The 14,170-nt window shown below is 42.6% G+C and overlaps 1 protein-coding gene across 7 annotated transcripts in view; it reads right to left on the bottom strand.

The window, feature by feature from the left end:
* DYNC1I1 (dynein cytoplasmic 1 intermediate chain 1) overlaps window positions 1-14,170 on the bottom strand; it is a 379,649-nt gene that overhangs the window by 77,065 nt on the left and 288,414 nt on the right. For all 7 annotated transcript variants that reach the window (XR_011566171.1, XM_070787517.1, XM_070787515.1 and 4 more), the window contains 3 exons: window positions 11,355-11,501; window positions 6,840-6,953; window positions 4,239-4,372 (listed from right to left, as the gene is read on the bottom strand). Coding sequence is in view for 6 of the 7 variants with exons in the window: in XM_070787517.1 (XP_070643618.1) it covers window positions 4,239-4,372; window positions 6,840-6,953; window positions 11,355-11,501 (395 nt within the window). In the remaining variant the exon portion in view is untranslated. The remainder of the gene's footprint in view (window positions 1-4,238; window positions 4,373-6,839; window positions 6,954-11,354; window positions 11,502-14,170) is intronic.

Raw genomic sequence — 14,170 nt, 5'->3', positions numbered from 1 at the left:
CAGAATTGAACACCGACTTTTATCACTTAATCCTTTTTCAGGAGTATTTCAAAGCCCATCACTGCTGATGAAGCTATTGATACTTTGATGGAACACACACACAGTCAACCATCCACATCCCCTGATACCTGTGATATGGAGGGGCAGCTATGCCGTGCCATTTTTAGATGGGACTTGAACATCCTTAGATTTTGGTACCTGCAAGGGTTCCTGGAACCAATTCCCCATGGATTCAGACACCAGAGGACAACTATATACTCAGCTCCCAGAGCTTTCATAGTTATAATAAGATGATTCTATTCTTGTGATGACATTTGGCACAACTTCCATTTTAACTCCTTTTAGAGAAGACTTAAGACCTGGGTTTTATCCCTGGGTTGGGAAGATCCCCTGGAAAAAGAAATGGCAACTCACTCCAGTACTCTTGCTTGGAAAATTCCATGGACGGAGGAGCCTGGTAGGCTACAGCCCACGGGGTCACAAAGAGTTGGACATGACTGAGCAACTTCACTTTGGCTATAAAACTTCACATATCCTTGAGTACATGTATTTATCCTTTCAAGAAAATGTTTTTTCTTTAAAGTTTATTATTATTATTATTATTTTGATGTGGGCCATTTTTAAAGTGTTTATTAAATTGGTTACAACACTGCTTCTGTTTTTTTCTGTTTTGGTTTTTTGGTCACCAGGCATTTGAGAACCTAGCTCCCCTACCAGGGATCAAATCCACACCCCTTGCACTGGAAGACAAAGCCTTAACCACTGGACCTCCAGGGAAGTCCCTCAAGAAAATTTCTTAAATTAGGTTGATACTCCTGAAAATGTAAAACTTCGTGGAAACCATTGTTGTCATAAAAATCATAGGCAAAATAACTTAAATGTAATACAGAGGAACTTCTGTTTTCACTGAAAGGAGGAGAGTAATTTACAAATCCACTAAGTGTAAACTCCGTAAGGGCTGGTGCCTTGTTTTTCTTGTTGCATAGTGTAGTAAGTGTTCAATAAACACTTCTTGAACAAAACAAAGGAAGAGACAGACAAACTCCTGCCTTTCTCCCCAAGAGAAGCTCATTTAAGAAATGGTGATACACAGTTTGAAAGTTATCCACAGACATATGTCATTTCTTTAACTAAGCTGGGATTGTTTCCATTACTCATTTTTATACAACAGTCTGCATGCAATAACACCCAATTAGAAAATAAATCAAAATGCTGTATTTTGGTTATACAAAATAAGTATACACAGGTTATAAATATGACAAACACAGAGGGTTTGCGGCTTCTAAATATTACATCACAAAGAATGAAAATGCATTAAGTTATCAAAGCATGTGAGCTTCTGGGGCACCAGTTAATGTCAGCGTGTTGAGCAAAATTTGAAATCACTAGCCAAATACTGTAGTGTAACAAGCACTCAAAAATTATGCCTGGTAAAACTGCCAACAGCCGTTCTACATGTGATCATTTACATTCGTTCTAGAGAACTCGAGGAACTGATCTTTGAAGTGGCCCCAGGTGAGGTTCCGCTTGCCCGTAACAGCATCCTGAAAGGGTTTATAGGGTGCAAAATGAGGACCTTATTTGATTTATGGAAGTGGATTTGCACCTTTTCCATGTTAGGTGAAAAACAGAAATTTCACACCTCTCCTCTGTAGCCCTATATGACCCACTTAAGATTACTATGAAGCCAAATGCCTGTGACTTTATAACTTTACTAAGATCTGTGTTTTATATTTCAGATGGATGGACCAATGTAAAAAGCAAGATCAAGCTTGTTGTAAAATGACGTGGTTTGTACCTTGCGTGCATGCTAAGTCGCTTCAGGCGTGTCTGATTCTTTGAGACCCTATGGACTACAGCCCGCCAGGCTCCCCTGTCCATGGGATTCTCCAGGCAAGACTACTAGAGAAGGTTGCCGTTCCCTTCTCCAGGGGATCTTCCCAACCCAGGGATCGGACCTACATCTCTTATGTCATTGGCAGGCAGGTTCTTTACCGCTAGTGCCACCTGGAAAGCCCCTTAGGTCCCCTTCTTTTGAACACTGCATCTTCTGATTGTGCTTGAAAAGGAAAAGAGCCACAGAGCAAAAACATTCATCATGAAAACACTCACATTAGAGAATTAAAAAAAAATCTGAAAAGTTATCAGTGAACATGTTCTGGAGCCCTCACAGATAACTAAGGCCCTGGGTTAAGGGAACTGAACCTGTGTCCTGTCGGTTCTAATAAATACGTAGATAAACCTGTGAGCCTTTGTTTGGTCCACTCTGCATTCTGTGCTCCTCTCCTTCCATTCACAGCATTCCACCTGTCTTGCAGATGTTTCTGTGTTTACCTTTCCCACCATCATCAGTTTCTTGAAGACAGGAACAGGCTTAAATGATGTCTGCATGCCCAGCAACGTCTAGCAATGCCTTTTGCTGAGTAGTTGTGCAGTTAACATTTCCAAGACTGAACAACTTTATCAGATCTTTCTCTGCTTTTGGAAAACTTTGATGCATAGTTATAATGAAGGTACTAATGAAGGAGGAGAGGGCTTCCTTGGTGGCTCAGACTAGGTAAAGAGTCTACCTGCAATGTAGGATACCTGGCTTCTATTTCTGGGTCGGGAAGATCCCTTGGAGGAGGACATGGTTATCCACTCCAGTATTCTTACCTGGAGAATTCCACGGACAGAGGAGCATGGCAGGCTACAGTCCATGGGGGCACAAAGAGTCAGACACAACTGAGAGAACAACTCTATGAAATAAAACTGCTGGGCATGGAATTATAACATCTTCCTAGTCATATAACATCTTCCTAGTCATCTTTTATTCACGTGAGGAGGGAAAATACTGGTTTCTGTGGGCAGCAAAGTAGGAACTTCATAATTTGTATTGTGTGAATGGGAGAGTCATACACCTGGGCCATGGATTCATTCTTCAATGAATCACAAACACATTAGAGTAAGGACTTGGAACAATTCCTGGTTCCTCATGCAATCTAAATAGCCTGAGTGCAAGAGATGCAAAATCAATTGAATTAGAACTTCTAAAGTGAAAGGGAAATAACGCACCAAGGTGAACACAGTGAAACTTTCAAAATATGAGTCCATTCGTTAAATCTTGTGTGTAATTTTATAATCTAGCTAAATTACCGGATTCCACTTCTTTCCTGAGATTTTCCTAGGAGCATTTGCCAGTCTCTCAATCAAGATAGAGTTTGTATCACCTATCTTCATTCTGAATCTTCATTCCACCTCGTGTATCTCATACTATTTTGGCCTCTGATTGGGAGGAAGGGCCCTAAGGCACCTCTCTATATTATGCAGTTATTTTCATTCTTTTTTCCTTATATAGATTTTTAACTCCTCACTTACTATGTTCCCAGCACCAAGCAGGAAATCAATAATGAGATGGAAATAGTTCAGGGGAAAAAAAAAAAGGGCAGATGCCTAAATAGTTAAAAATGTGATGAATGCTAATGCAGAAGTGATATAAAAATAAGTAAAAAAAAAAAACAAGCCCATCTGACAGCTTGTACTTCTATCCCATTGATTCTACTTTAATTTTCTCCAAGTACTCATCTTCTCAAATCACATATTTGCTTATTAGTTTACTGTCAGTCACCCTCAGAATATAAACTCCAGGTCTGTTTTGTTCCTTACCGCATTCCTTATAAAGTGATGGTGCCTGACGTATGGTAGGTTCTCAGGAAATATCCCTTAAACGAACGAATGAGTAAAGAGGATGAAAATGCTATGGAAACATAAAGGAGGAAATGATTTCCTTCACCCAAGGAAGTCAGGAGAGGCTCGTGGAAAGACCTTTGTGCTGGCTCTTGAAGAATAAGGGCGGGGGAGATTAATCAGGCCAAGAAGAGAGAAATACCAGATGCAGCAGGAGAAACTGGATGTACAAACTCACTCACAGATCCATAGTGGGATCAGCAATGTGGGGATGGGTGCGTGGGGGAGCCTGAAGGCTGAAGCTGGGGAAGGGCAGGCCAGGGCAGTCAAGAATCTTCTCTGATATGCTAAAAAGTTTGGGCTTTTTTCCTCCAGGCAATGTGAACCACCAAAGGCTTACAAATGGCTAATGACCAGAGCAGACGGATGCTATAAAACAGTGAAGACATGAGACTGTGATTTGCATTTCTGCAGAAATGCCTTTCCCATAATGCAAAGTGTTACAATCCAGCAAGCGATAACAGACTTTCGGAAATGAAGAACACGTCACGGGTAAGAAAACAGAAACTCACCTTCCATGACGACAGGCCGTGTAGACTGTACCCTCCTCGCTGCCAACCACGAAGTTATTGACGTCTCCCGTGGGGAAAGCCATTCCAGTAACGGCCACAGGCTTCGACTTATTGTACACCAGCTCCATGCTCTCCTACCAAAACACGGCGCGGTTACATTTCCTCTGTCAACTCCTTGCCATGCCAAAGATAGCACGGAAAAATCATTCGACTAAATCGTCTGTTTGCTTTTCACACAGCGTTACAAAAGACCCCGGCTGTGCCAGAAACCACGCTTTACTGCCCCTGACATCCAAGCTTCTGTGTATCTCTGGTTTCAGCGGCTGGATTTCATCAGCGTGTGCTGTTGCTTCTGAAGTCAGGCAGAGATGACAGGTGAGAATTTTGAAACTAATGGTGCAGAAACTAAAGATAATACTGTAATGGTTACACTTGTCAGCCCCAGGCTTTAGTAAAACACACAATACCCTTGTATTTACAAACATTTCCAAAATCAATTGTTCATGAGAATACGCATGTATTAATATCAGATGTACGGAGCACATTTGTCAAAGCAGAAGTGTGTGTCCTCCGTGGGCTAAAACCAGAGAGTTGTCACTCAGGTCATAAGAACCAGATTTCAGTAGGGACTCGAATTCATGAAGGGCAGACATTGGGTGTGTAGGCTGTTAAGTCTGCAAAAAAACAATGTTTAAGTTGGTCTTTAAAATAATAATGAGGGTCTTTATTTTATCTAAAATGATTTTCAGAATCGGGAATTCCAGTGTATTGTAAAAGACATTCTGCTGAATTGAGTTTAAGGACAGTGCAGAGTAGTTAGGTGGAACTAACATTCTTGAATACTTCTGGTTATTTATGCCCAAAAGCCTGCCTGGTACACCTAAAGTAATTAAAAAAAAAAAAAATTTCTGAGGGACCATGTTATTATATTTGGAAGTTTAGTTTCTTTTATGCAAACAAATAAACCGAGGCATCGCGGCCATGGAGTCTATAAATCGGAAGCACATGCTAGCAGTCTGGAACACGCAGACCACGTGGTCATGTGACAGGCTCACAGTCTGCGAGACCCAGACGCGGGGAGTGTCTGAGTGAGCGGATGCTGTGACGGCAGTAACACAAACCGTGCCATTGCCAAAATTAGCAGAGGGAGGGCACAGCCTCGTGGGCACCCACTTGGGACAGAGAGGGAGCAGGGCAAATGTCTTCTGCTCCCCTGTCTGCTTGTCATCCACAGCCATACCACCGAAATTTTTCCATCTCTGGCCAGAGACAGGCGTCTGCGGGCCCCCTAAAATTAATGAAAATGACCCCGCAGCTCCCCCTGTGAGGGGCTGTAACCTAAACACACACACACACACACACATTCAATCATCAAAATGGGCAATTAAAAATTCCTAATTAGAAGGTTTACTCGTATCTGTTTGTAATCTCCAGGGCTTTTCAAAGAAAACAACATATTGCTGAGAAATTTAAGACAAAGCTGTAAAATACCCACACACAACTCCCCAAACTTGTATAAATGTTAAAGATCGGCAAAAGCAGAGGAACTTAAACGGTAAGGAACTTATGAGCTCTTCCCCCGACACTAAAATGATAAAAAGAACTTTGGTTTACTATTCTCTATATTCCTATTTTGTGGCGACTTTTGGGAGGTTCTTCTTGGTTTCCACATTTCCTTACGTCTCCTGAAATTTCCAGTATCTTCTAAACTTCTGATGGAGACATTCTAGCATTGTTAGTTCAGGAAAGGGGAAAGGAAAAATAAAATTGAGAATTATCTCCTAGTTATCTTATACACCTTTCTTGACGTTTCCGCACATTGTCAACGGCTACAACAGGAAACTCTGCTCTGTTTTTACCTGGTGGACAGCGAAGTACTTTATTCCCCCCCAAAGAAAAGTGGAAAGACGCGGCTCTTTGTGTGTTTGCGTGTATGTGTGTTGTCTTGTGTGTGTGTGTGTGTACACACGTATGTCCTGAAAGTTGCGTTTAGTTGTCCCCCCCATGGCCTCTTCCACTTTTGCTCCTTCGTTTGGCTCCCATTACTGTCATCAGGAGCACTTTGGAGACCTTGGAACTTTTCATTTTCAGCTTCTCGCTTGTTGAGCAAGGAATGGCAGGAGCCACCCTAACAAACATTCCAGAGGAGAAAACAGATGGCTGGACAAATTCTTCAAACACACGAGGCGGTTGTCTAGGCTACAGATGTGAGCTAGGGCTTGGATTTCTGTTTCGCTGGGATACCTTTTTCTCCAAAGCAAGCACCCATCGGGATTGCTCTGCATTTGTTTAACAATGCTGTAAGCAGGATTCCTACCGCAGCCAACTTCCATAATTACTATGCTTTGAAATGGATTATTTCATTTTCACTTGAAACTGACCTAAGGATTAACGTATTACAGTAATTACATGATGTGCGGTAAAGGAAATGGGTTTTGGCTTCCAGAGAAGGCTGCCGAAAACAGGCCCCACTCTTTCAAGTGTACCCACTGATTTGAGCTCCTATAGGATGTGAGGGTTTGGCTTTTAGGAACTCCATTCCATTAGGCAGGTATCTCTTTTAACCAGGAGGCTCTTCTGTGTAGGGGAAAACAAACCCACCTGTGGAGTGGAGAGCATGTCCAGGCTCCAAGAACACATTTTGCCATCGGTGGAGACGGTGATGAGGTTATGAGCGTTTTGGGTCCCAACAACATTTACACAGTACACGGGATGCTGCAGAAACATAAACGTGGAGGATCAGATGCTGGTCCAAGAGGAAATGCTTACATCTGAGTGTCAGACACATTACTCTGAAACAAGGATTAAAGAGTGACATAATCCTACAATAATGGAAGCCTCGGGTCACTGGCCACTTCTGATTGGAACCCGATTTCTTTTTCAAAGCTCTGGCAGCACCACGGAGTAGTGGAAATACTCAGAAAGCTTCACCTTGCTCGGTCAGAGGCAGCGGAATGGAACTGAAGCAAGCAGGAGCCAATGAGGACTGGTGGGACTAAAGAACACAGGTGAATGTGTGTGACTTAAATGAGGCTCCAGCATGGAGTTTGGCTTTTAAGCTCACCATGAGGGATGGAAACGGACAGTCCTCAGAAGGGTAGAATGATTGACTTTTGGAAGGAGTGTTACTAAATCTCAAGTTTAGTGCATCACAGCCACAGCACCAAACATTTGTTAACATTCTTTATAAAAAGTGGTTAATATTCATCAAAATATCTGGTTAAATTCATCAAAAAGAGGCTGATGCTTCTTTTGATTTGAAGGAGAGATACTGGTGGTGGAAATTATTGGCACAAGGAACCTAGTGAGATAAAATTAGGTTCTTTTTTTGCTACAACATCTAGGTTAGGATAATGATAGTTTTTTTTTTGTTTTTTTTTCCCCCAAAATATTGCTAGGGTAGGATGGAGGCTTACGTTTGGCCAGGGCCTTGAGAAAGGTCACTTAAACATCCCAGGAATCATAAGCAAGATGCTCTAACCTTTTGTCATAACTCAGGAAGGTTATTCCACTCGGTAGAGCCCTAAATGGTAAGCTCAAATCATTTGCAGCTGCACATTAAATACTAAATGGAAGGTTAGCATAAGCAGAACCTAGCGGTAATTTGGGTTAGATTTCAGGCAGCTTAGCCTTCAGTGGCCAAACCACAACTTAGCTGATGCTTCTCTGTGCAAACAGCTGACAGTCTTTCTCTTGATGAGTTACTGTCCATAAGACCTAGCCAAAAAAACGATGAAACAATCTCTAATATTGGAAAGTTGATATCATATAAAGGATGGTTCCCCAACTATTATTATCATATAAACTCCTGGTCAGAAGGAACTGTAATAACCATCAAGTGCAGCTATTCATCTGCCTCTCCCAAGATGTAGTCCAAACTCTGCTGAAACACCTTTCTTAGCCAATTTTAGCATTAATTCTTGGGTGATCCTGCCTTCTACCGATGGGAATAAAGAAAGCTCAAGGAGGTATCTTTAGTGAAGCACCTTCTGACGTCATATTCATCAAGTCCAAAATAACACTAAGGGATTGTTCTTGTATTATCCCCTTCCCCCCACCCCAGTCTTGTCTTTCTCAGACTAATCATCACCAGTTCCTTCAACTGGTCTGAGTATCTGGTTTTCAATACCTTCCCCATCCTGGTCACTCTCTTCTATTTTGCTATATTTTGTGTGAGTTCTCCTGCCAGTGAAGTTCTGAGAACGAAACACAACTGTCTGCCTATACTCTGACTCACAGGATATAGAAATATGGGAGTGCTGAACTGTCACTCCTCATGTGATAAAAGAAATATGCCTGCACAAATGTCTACTAAGATTTACACTTGCTTTTTCGGAAACTGCATCACCGCATTTACCCTTGCTGGACAGAGAGTCAACCAAGTCCCTATGTGTTTTTCACACCGTCTTCCTACATAAACCTTCGAATGAATCGGCCTCAGTGGGCCTGGATAGTGGAAAGCACAGCAGAGATGTGAAGTGAAATGTTCTCCTCATCAGGTCTCTAACTATCGAGAGGACTGATCGGTTGTGGACAATGCTTCCTCCCAAGTCTCTGGTATATGAAACTCAAGGGTGAGTCATGTGGCGTCCTGAGCTCTACGGGCAAACAGATGAAAGAATGGATGAGACAGATTCTCGCTTGAAAATGGCAGACGGTAATAATGAGAATGAGAAAGCAAGCTCCAAACATGGTTACAAGCCCCCAGCCCGCCTAGTGTTTTTCAGGAAGAGTCCAGCGGGGATTTCTTTTAACCATGGAGCATCAGCACAAATCACCAGAAACCCTAAGGGGTCAGGACCCCTCAGGGTGGGTGTAGTATGAAAAGAAAGCTTCCAGAAGGAGGCATAGAGCAAATGCCCCGAGAAGGAATGTGTGTGGGAGCCCCTCCCTGGCTTTAATCAGTACTGCTGGCCTGTGCTTTCAAGAGTAATAAAGCTCAGCTTAAAAGAAAAGAGAGAGATGCAAAAAAACCAGAACAGAAGCAGGCACATGGGCATGCCTACTTATACACAGACAGACACACACACACACACACGCATCACTCTACTCAATGCAAAGAAAAAAGCACCAGCACAGCTCATTTTTCCAGTACAGGGGCCAGATTGTTTTTATTTATTTTAGGAATAAACTTGCTGTGTGGCAGAAGGCTTTTGCTTTAATTAGGATTTCCTGTTGTCCCAAATGCATATGTGTGGTGGGTGTGAAAGGAAATTAGTTCGTAATCTGTGGTGGGCCTCTTTTTCCTTAACCACTTTTGATCCTGGTACCAATCTGCCAGGCATTAGTGGAGGTTGAAAGACAGTCACAAAATTAACCGAGCCCTTTGAGCCGTGGATTCAGCAGAACACAGCAAAAGAGAACAGAGTTGTTCTTTTCTAACAGAAGTAACTGCGTGATAACAGGGATAGTGTCAGTGTTTGATAATAGCTTTTTTTGTTGTGATGATCACATCCTAAGTTGCTTGGAAAAGACAGATGAATACTTTGCAAGAGCCCTGCATTTGGATTCTCCCCAAAAGCTTCGTGCTGAATGTTCTAATAGTTGGATTTATGACTTCTTGAAATTTCAGAAGGTCTGCTCACACGCACACCAGATAGGCACACGGAGCCAAGAAGTGGCTTCATGCTTCTTGAGCAAACACCTGCATCAGGCCTGTCTCCTCCTGCGTCACAATTTTCTGTTATTAGTTTGAACAAGTGGGGTAGGCAAGAGCAATTTTCTAAGATTCCCGAGAACTAGTTTCACCTGCGTGTGTCTTAGGTCCGAGTCAATCAGAATTAAGGCTGACTCGGTATTTGTCATTTCCCATCGTCGATCTTGCGAGAGAGGGAGAGTGTTCCTCTTCGTGGTCTCAGCTAAAGCAACTGGCAGTCCTTTTTCAAAGCTAGATGGTTTTAAGGCCAGCAGAGGAAACAAATGAGGCAACCACGTTAAGGAAATTGAAACAATAGTAGAGCTGTATCCATGGGCATAATTTGGGCATTTCGGAGAAAGGACATCAGTTCCCCTGAATGTCACGGTAGAAGAGATTGATGGAGACATGCCTGTCTTCTCATTCCTCCTGACAATTGCTAAACACACCTGTCATTCTCTTAAAGGAAATGACAAGAGTAGTTGTCTTACGAACACTACACTGAACCTCTTCTGCTAAATTATGGGTAATGGTTTTGAGATGTTGACTTTTAACCCTATGGATTATATTGTCACTGTAGACGTTACTGTTGAGACTTACACCATGCATTCCAGAGTTTAAAGCCATAGCACTCCCTGAATCACAAATGGAAACAGCCTGTTGGCCAAAGCCCCATAAGCCATCTCTAAAGAGAAAATGCTTACTCTTCATGGTCTGTTTGAAAATACGGAGAGAGTAGGATGGAAACATATACACTACCAGTGAAACACAGATCGTGGGAATCTGCTATATGACTCAGGGAGCTCAAACCAGGGCTCTGTGACAACCTAGAGGGGTGGGATGGGGTGGGAGGAAGGAGGGAGGTTCAAGAGGCAGGGGACAGATGTATACCTGTGGCTGATGCATGCTGATGTACGACAGAAACCAACACCACACTGTGAAGCAGTTATCCTTCAGTTAAAAATAAATAACTTTTTAAAAAAAGAAAATATGGGTTTCCACCTTGTAATATACACGTGAAGAGTTTCTTTGGAAAAACAGTTCCACGTAGGCCTCTTCCTTTCTCTGTCCTTTTTTAGTTTTAAGCTATCCTCCCTGGTTGCTTTGGGGACCCCAAAAGAGATCCTTTCTGTGTGTTAAAAAAGTGAAAGTTAGTCACTCAGTCGTGTCCGACTCTTGGTGACCCCATGGACTGTAGCCCATCAGGCTCCTCTGTCCATGGGATTCTCCAGGCAGGAATACTGGAGTGGGGTGCCATCTCCTCTCCACTGTGTGTTCAAACTTGTAGATTACTAAGAGATGCCTCTAAACCCAGGGCTTCCTCCATCTACTGTTCACTCGGCTTTCCTTTCGTCAGGATGTGATCACTATAAATCAGATACTTGCAGGTTGGAGTCACTAACCACAGAAGTACCTCTGTCAGTTACGCCCTCTTTCAGGGCTCGGGTGGCTGATTGGGATGTGATGAGAACTGGACGTACCGTGTGTGCAGCCGCAGACAAGGGCGTCCGCTGGACAGGCGTCCTCCGATGACTGCGATTATCCCACAGGACGATCTGGCCCGAGTAAGTCCCCCCAACCACCAAGTTGGGGTGGAATCGAGCAAAGCAGACAGACATCACGGAGGACTGTGGAGGGAAAGTGGAGACAGATATGCTGTGAAAGGGTCTCAGGAGGCTTGTTTTATCCTGAAGAGGAAACCGCTAGTCACAGTAACTCAGAACCTCCTAGAAATCACAAAGCAACTGTTCAGCAAAGAGTGAGTAGAACATCATGTAACGGACACAGACTTTCCCGGGAGAGATCGACCAATGTTTACTGCTTGAAGCTTGAAATCTGAAGTCCTGGCCATGTCATCAAATAGGCGTCAGACCCATCTCACGTACATCACTGCTCTGTGGTCTGTAAAGCTGGGTTTGTGGAAATTTCCCATTTATCAATACAACGACATCAGAATTAATATTAATTCTCCACTGAAGCCTTCACAAAGCAGTTCTTTACTCTGGGGGCATGTCCTCATCACTGTACAGCGTTGGCAAGCCTTTGAGGACTTTGCGACGGGGTTCTTTTTTTTTTTTTGGCTTAATGTAGACTTCTAGGAAGTGAACTGACCTCAGACTGATCCAACTGGTTCCTCCCCAAATTCCCTCAACTCCCATGGGTATTCTCCTGACCTTCATCCTGCCCACTTCAGACAATTCTTAATGTTATTCTTTGCCTATTTTAACAAACAGCCAAAAATGGATTTTCATCTAACTCTGCCATGGCCTGTCAGAGCATCACGAATGTGGTTTCTAAAGTGCCACAAAAGACTACTGGGCACTACATTTTATAGGAAATTACTTAGCTCAGACAGAGCCATGATACATTTGAAAATCAGACAACTTGGCTGTGCCACATTTGCTGAGAAGTCCATAAGGATTCCTGTTTTGCTTTACACGGTTGTGCTTACACACACAAGGGCTTGTTTTTAATAAATACATTTCATCCTTTCAACTAAATTCAATGGATGATCCTGTGTAAGGAAGGCACTGTACCAGCATGATGGGAATACAAAGGGAGTCGCTGCCCTTGACAAACTTGTGCCCTAGGAAAGGGAATTAAAAAGCATGTGTGTGAGGAACATACTGCTGCCAGTGTCTCCATGTTAGTCCATGCCTTTGTATGGAGTTTAAAAAATAAAGGTGATTCTCTGCACTATGTGGTCATGTGGGCAGGTACGTGCCTTGGCAAGTGGAGAGGAAGGTGGATTTTTGTCCTCACTGTCCCTTGGGTTTGAGATGCTTATGCAGGTCACGACTTGCATACACAAGCTGCAGTCCTGAAGGCAACAGGGGCCGTGAACAGATCATACGAACGTGTGTGGGGGTTTGATGGGAGTGGTGAGGAAGGCTTGCTTTAGCTAGGAGTGGGGGAAAAAAGAGGGGAGTGGAGTGGGTGGGAAAGTTAGAAAGACCTCATGAAAGGGAATGTATCACTCTTGATGTAAATATGGAACGTTCAGCAAGTAGAAAGGAAAAGCAACAGCAACCCCCCGAGAGATGGGGTAATGGAGAAGACTGGAGGCACCGAGGCCGGGGAACAGCCAGTCTGGTTTGGCTTAGAAGGAGCCTGTGTGGAAGATGTGGAGAGTGGGAAATGTGGCCGAGGGGTCAGGCAAGAGAGAACCTTGAATGGAGGGTACTGTTTGAATTGTTTTCTGTGGGCAACAGTGAGAAGTCACAGCTTTCTGCGCAAAAAAAAAAAAAGAAAAAGAAAAAGAGAGAGCGAGAAAGAGACAGAGAGGGTCAGTGGTTGTACCAGATAAGCCAGTAAAATGAAGAAATGACTGAAAAAGAAATGATGACCTCTTTCTGACTGGGAAACTCACTGTCCATTAAAAAATATATCAGATCTACTATCAGCCTAAGGCTTAGAAAGAGTCTCAGATTCTCTGAAGTAGAAGAATGTAGACTATTTTTCAATGTCACGTTTTCCCAGTTTGAATGATTTTCAGTTCCAATTTCTTGAACGCGGGTCGATGGAGAACATGCTGGTGCCCCAATCTGGTTTTCATAAAGTTCAAGAATAACTCTCAATAATGGTACTGAATTAAAGAAAAAGAAAATAATGCTGGTCAGCTTCTTGTTTTACACATCCCACCAAAATGATTCTTAGTTTTCAACTGATGAAATTCTTATGTTGCTTGAGCTATGTTGGAGACATTTTGTTTAAAACTTCATAAAGACTTAAAATTATCCAGGTGGTATCAACAATTGAATTTGCTAAAGCTCCAATCAATACAGATAAAGGAATGTCATTAAACTTGAAAAATCCAGAATTAAACCACTTGATTGCTTCCATGTTTCACTTAAATCCCAGCAAATACTGCTCCAAACCTTGCAGTCTGTTAAGAGACTAAACTAGGGAAAAATAAACAGTAAGGATATTTTCACAAAACAGAAACACATAGTCGGTGATCAACCAGAAGGCAACCCCACAAGATGAGAACTCTAAGTCCTACTTTTCCATCCATTAGTGTGTCCTCTCTTCATTCACTCATTCAACACACAGTGCTGTCCTAACTACATCACATTTCAAAAAAGCTGGAAATGTCACAAAAGCCACCCATCTCCAATTCAGAATACTCTTTACATCTGATAAAAAGGCAAATTATTACGAAGCAGAAACAGATTCGCAGACACAGAAAACAAACTTATGGTTACCAAAGGGGAAAGGGGTGGAGGGAGACATAAATAAGGAGTTTGGCATTAGCAGATACAAACTACTATATATAAAATAAACAACAAGCCCTACT

Source organism: Bos indicus, chromosome 4 (assembly GCF_029378745.1).
Source record: "Bos indicus isolate NIAB-ARS_2022 breed Sahiwal x Tharparkar chromosome 4, NIAB-ARS_B.indTharparkar_mat_pri_1.0, whole genome shotgun sequence".
Lineage (NCBI taxonomy): Eukaryota > Metazoa > Chordata > Mammalia > Artiodactyla > Bovidae > Bos > Bos indicus.
The sequence above is the reverse complement of the archived record's forward strand: the minus strand, read 5'-3'. Positions and strand labels throughout refer to the sequence as shown.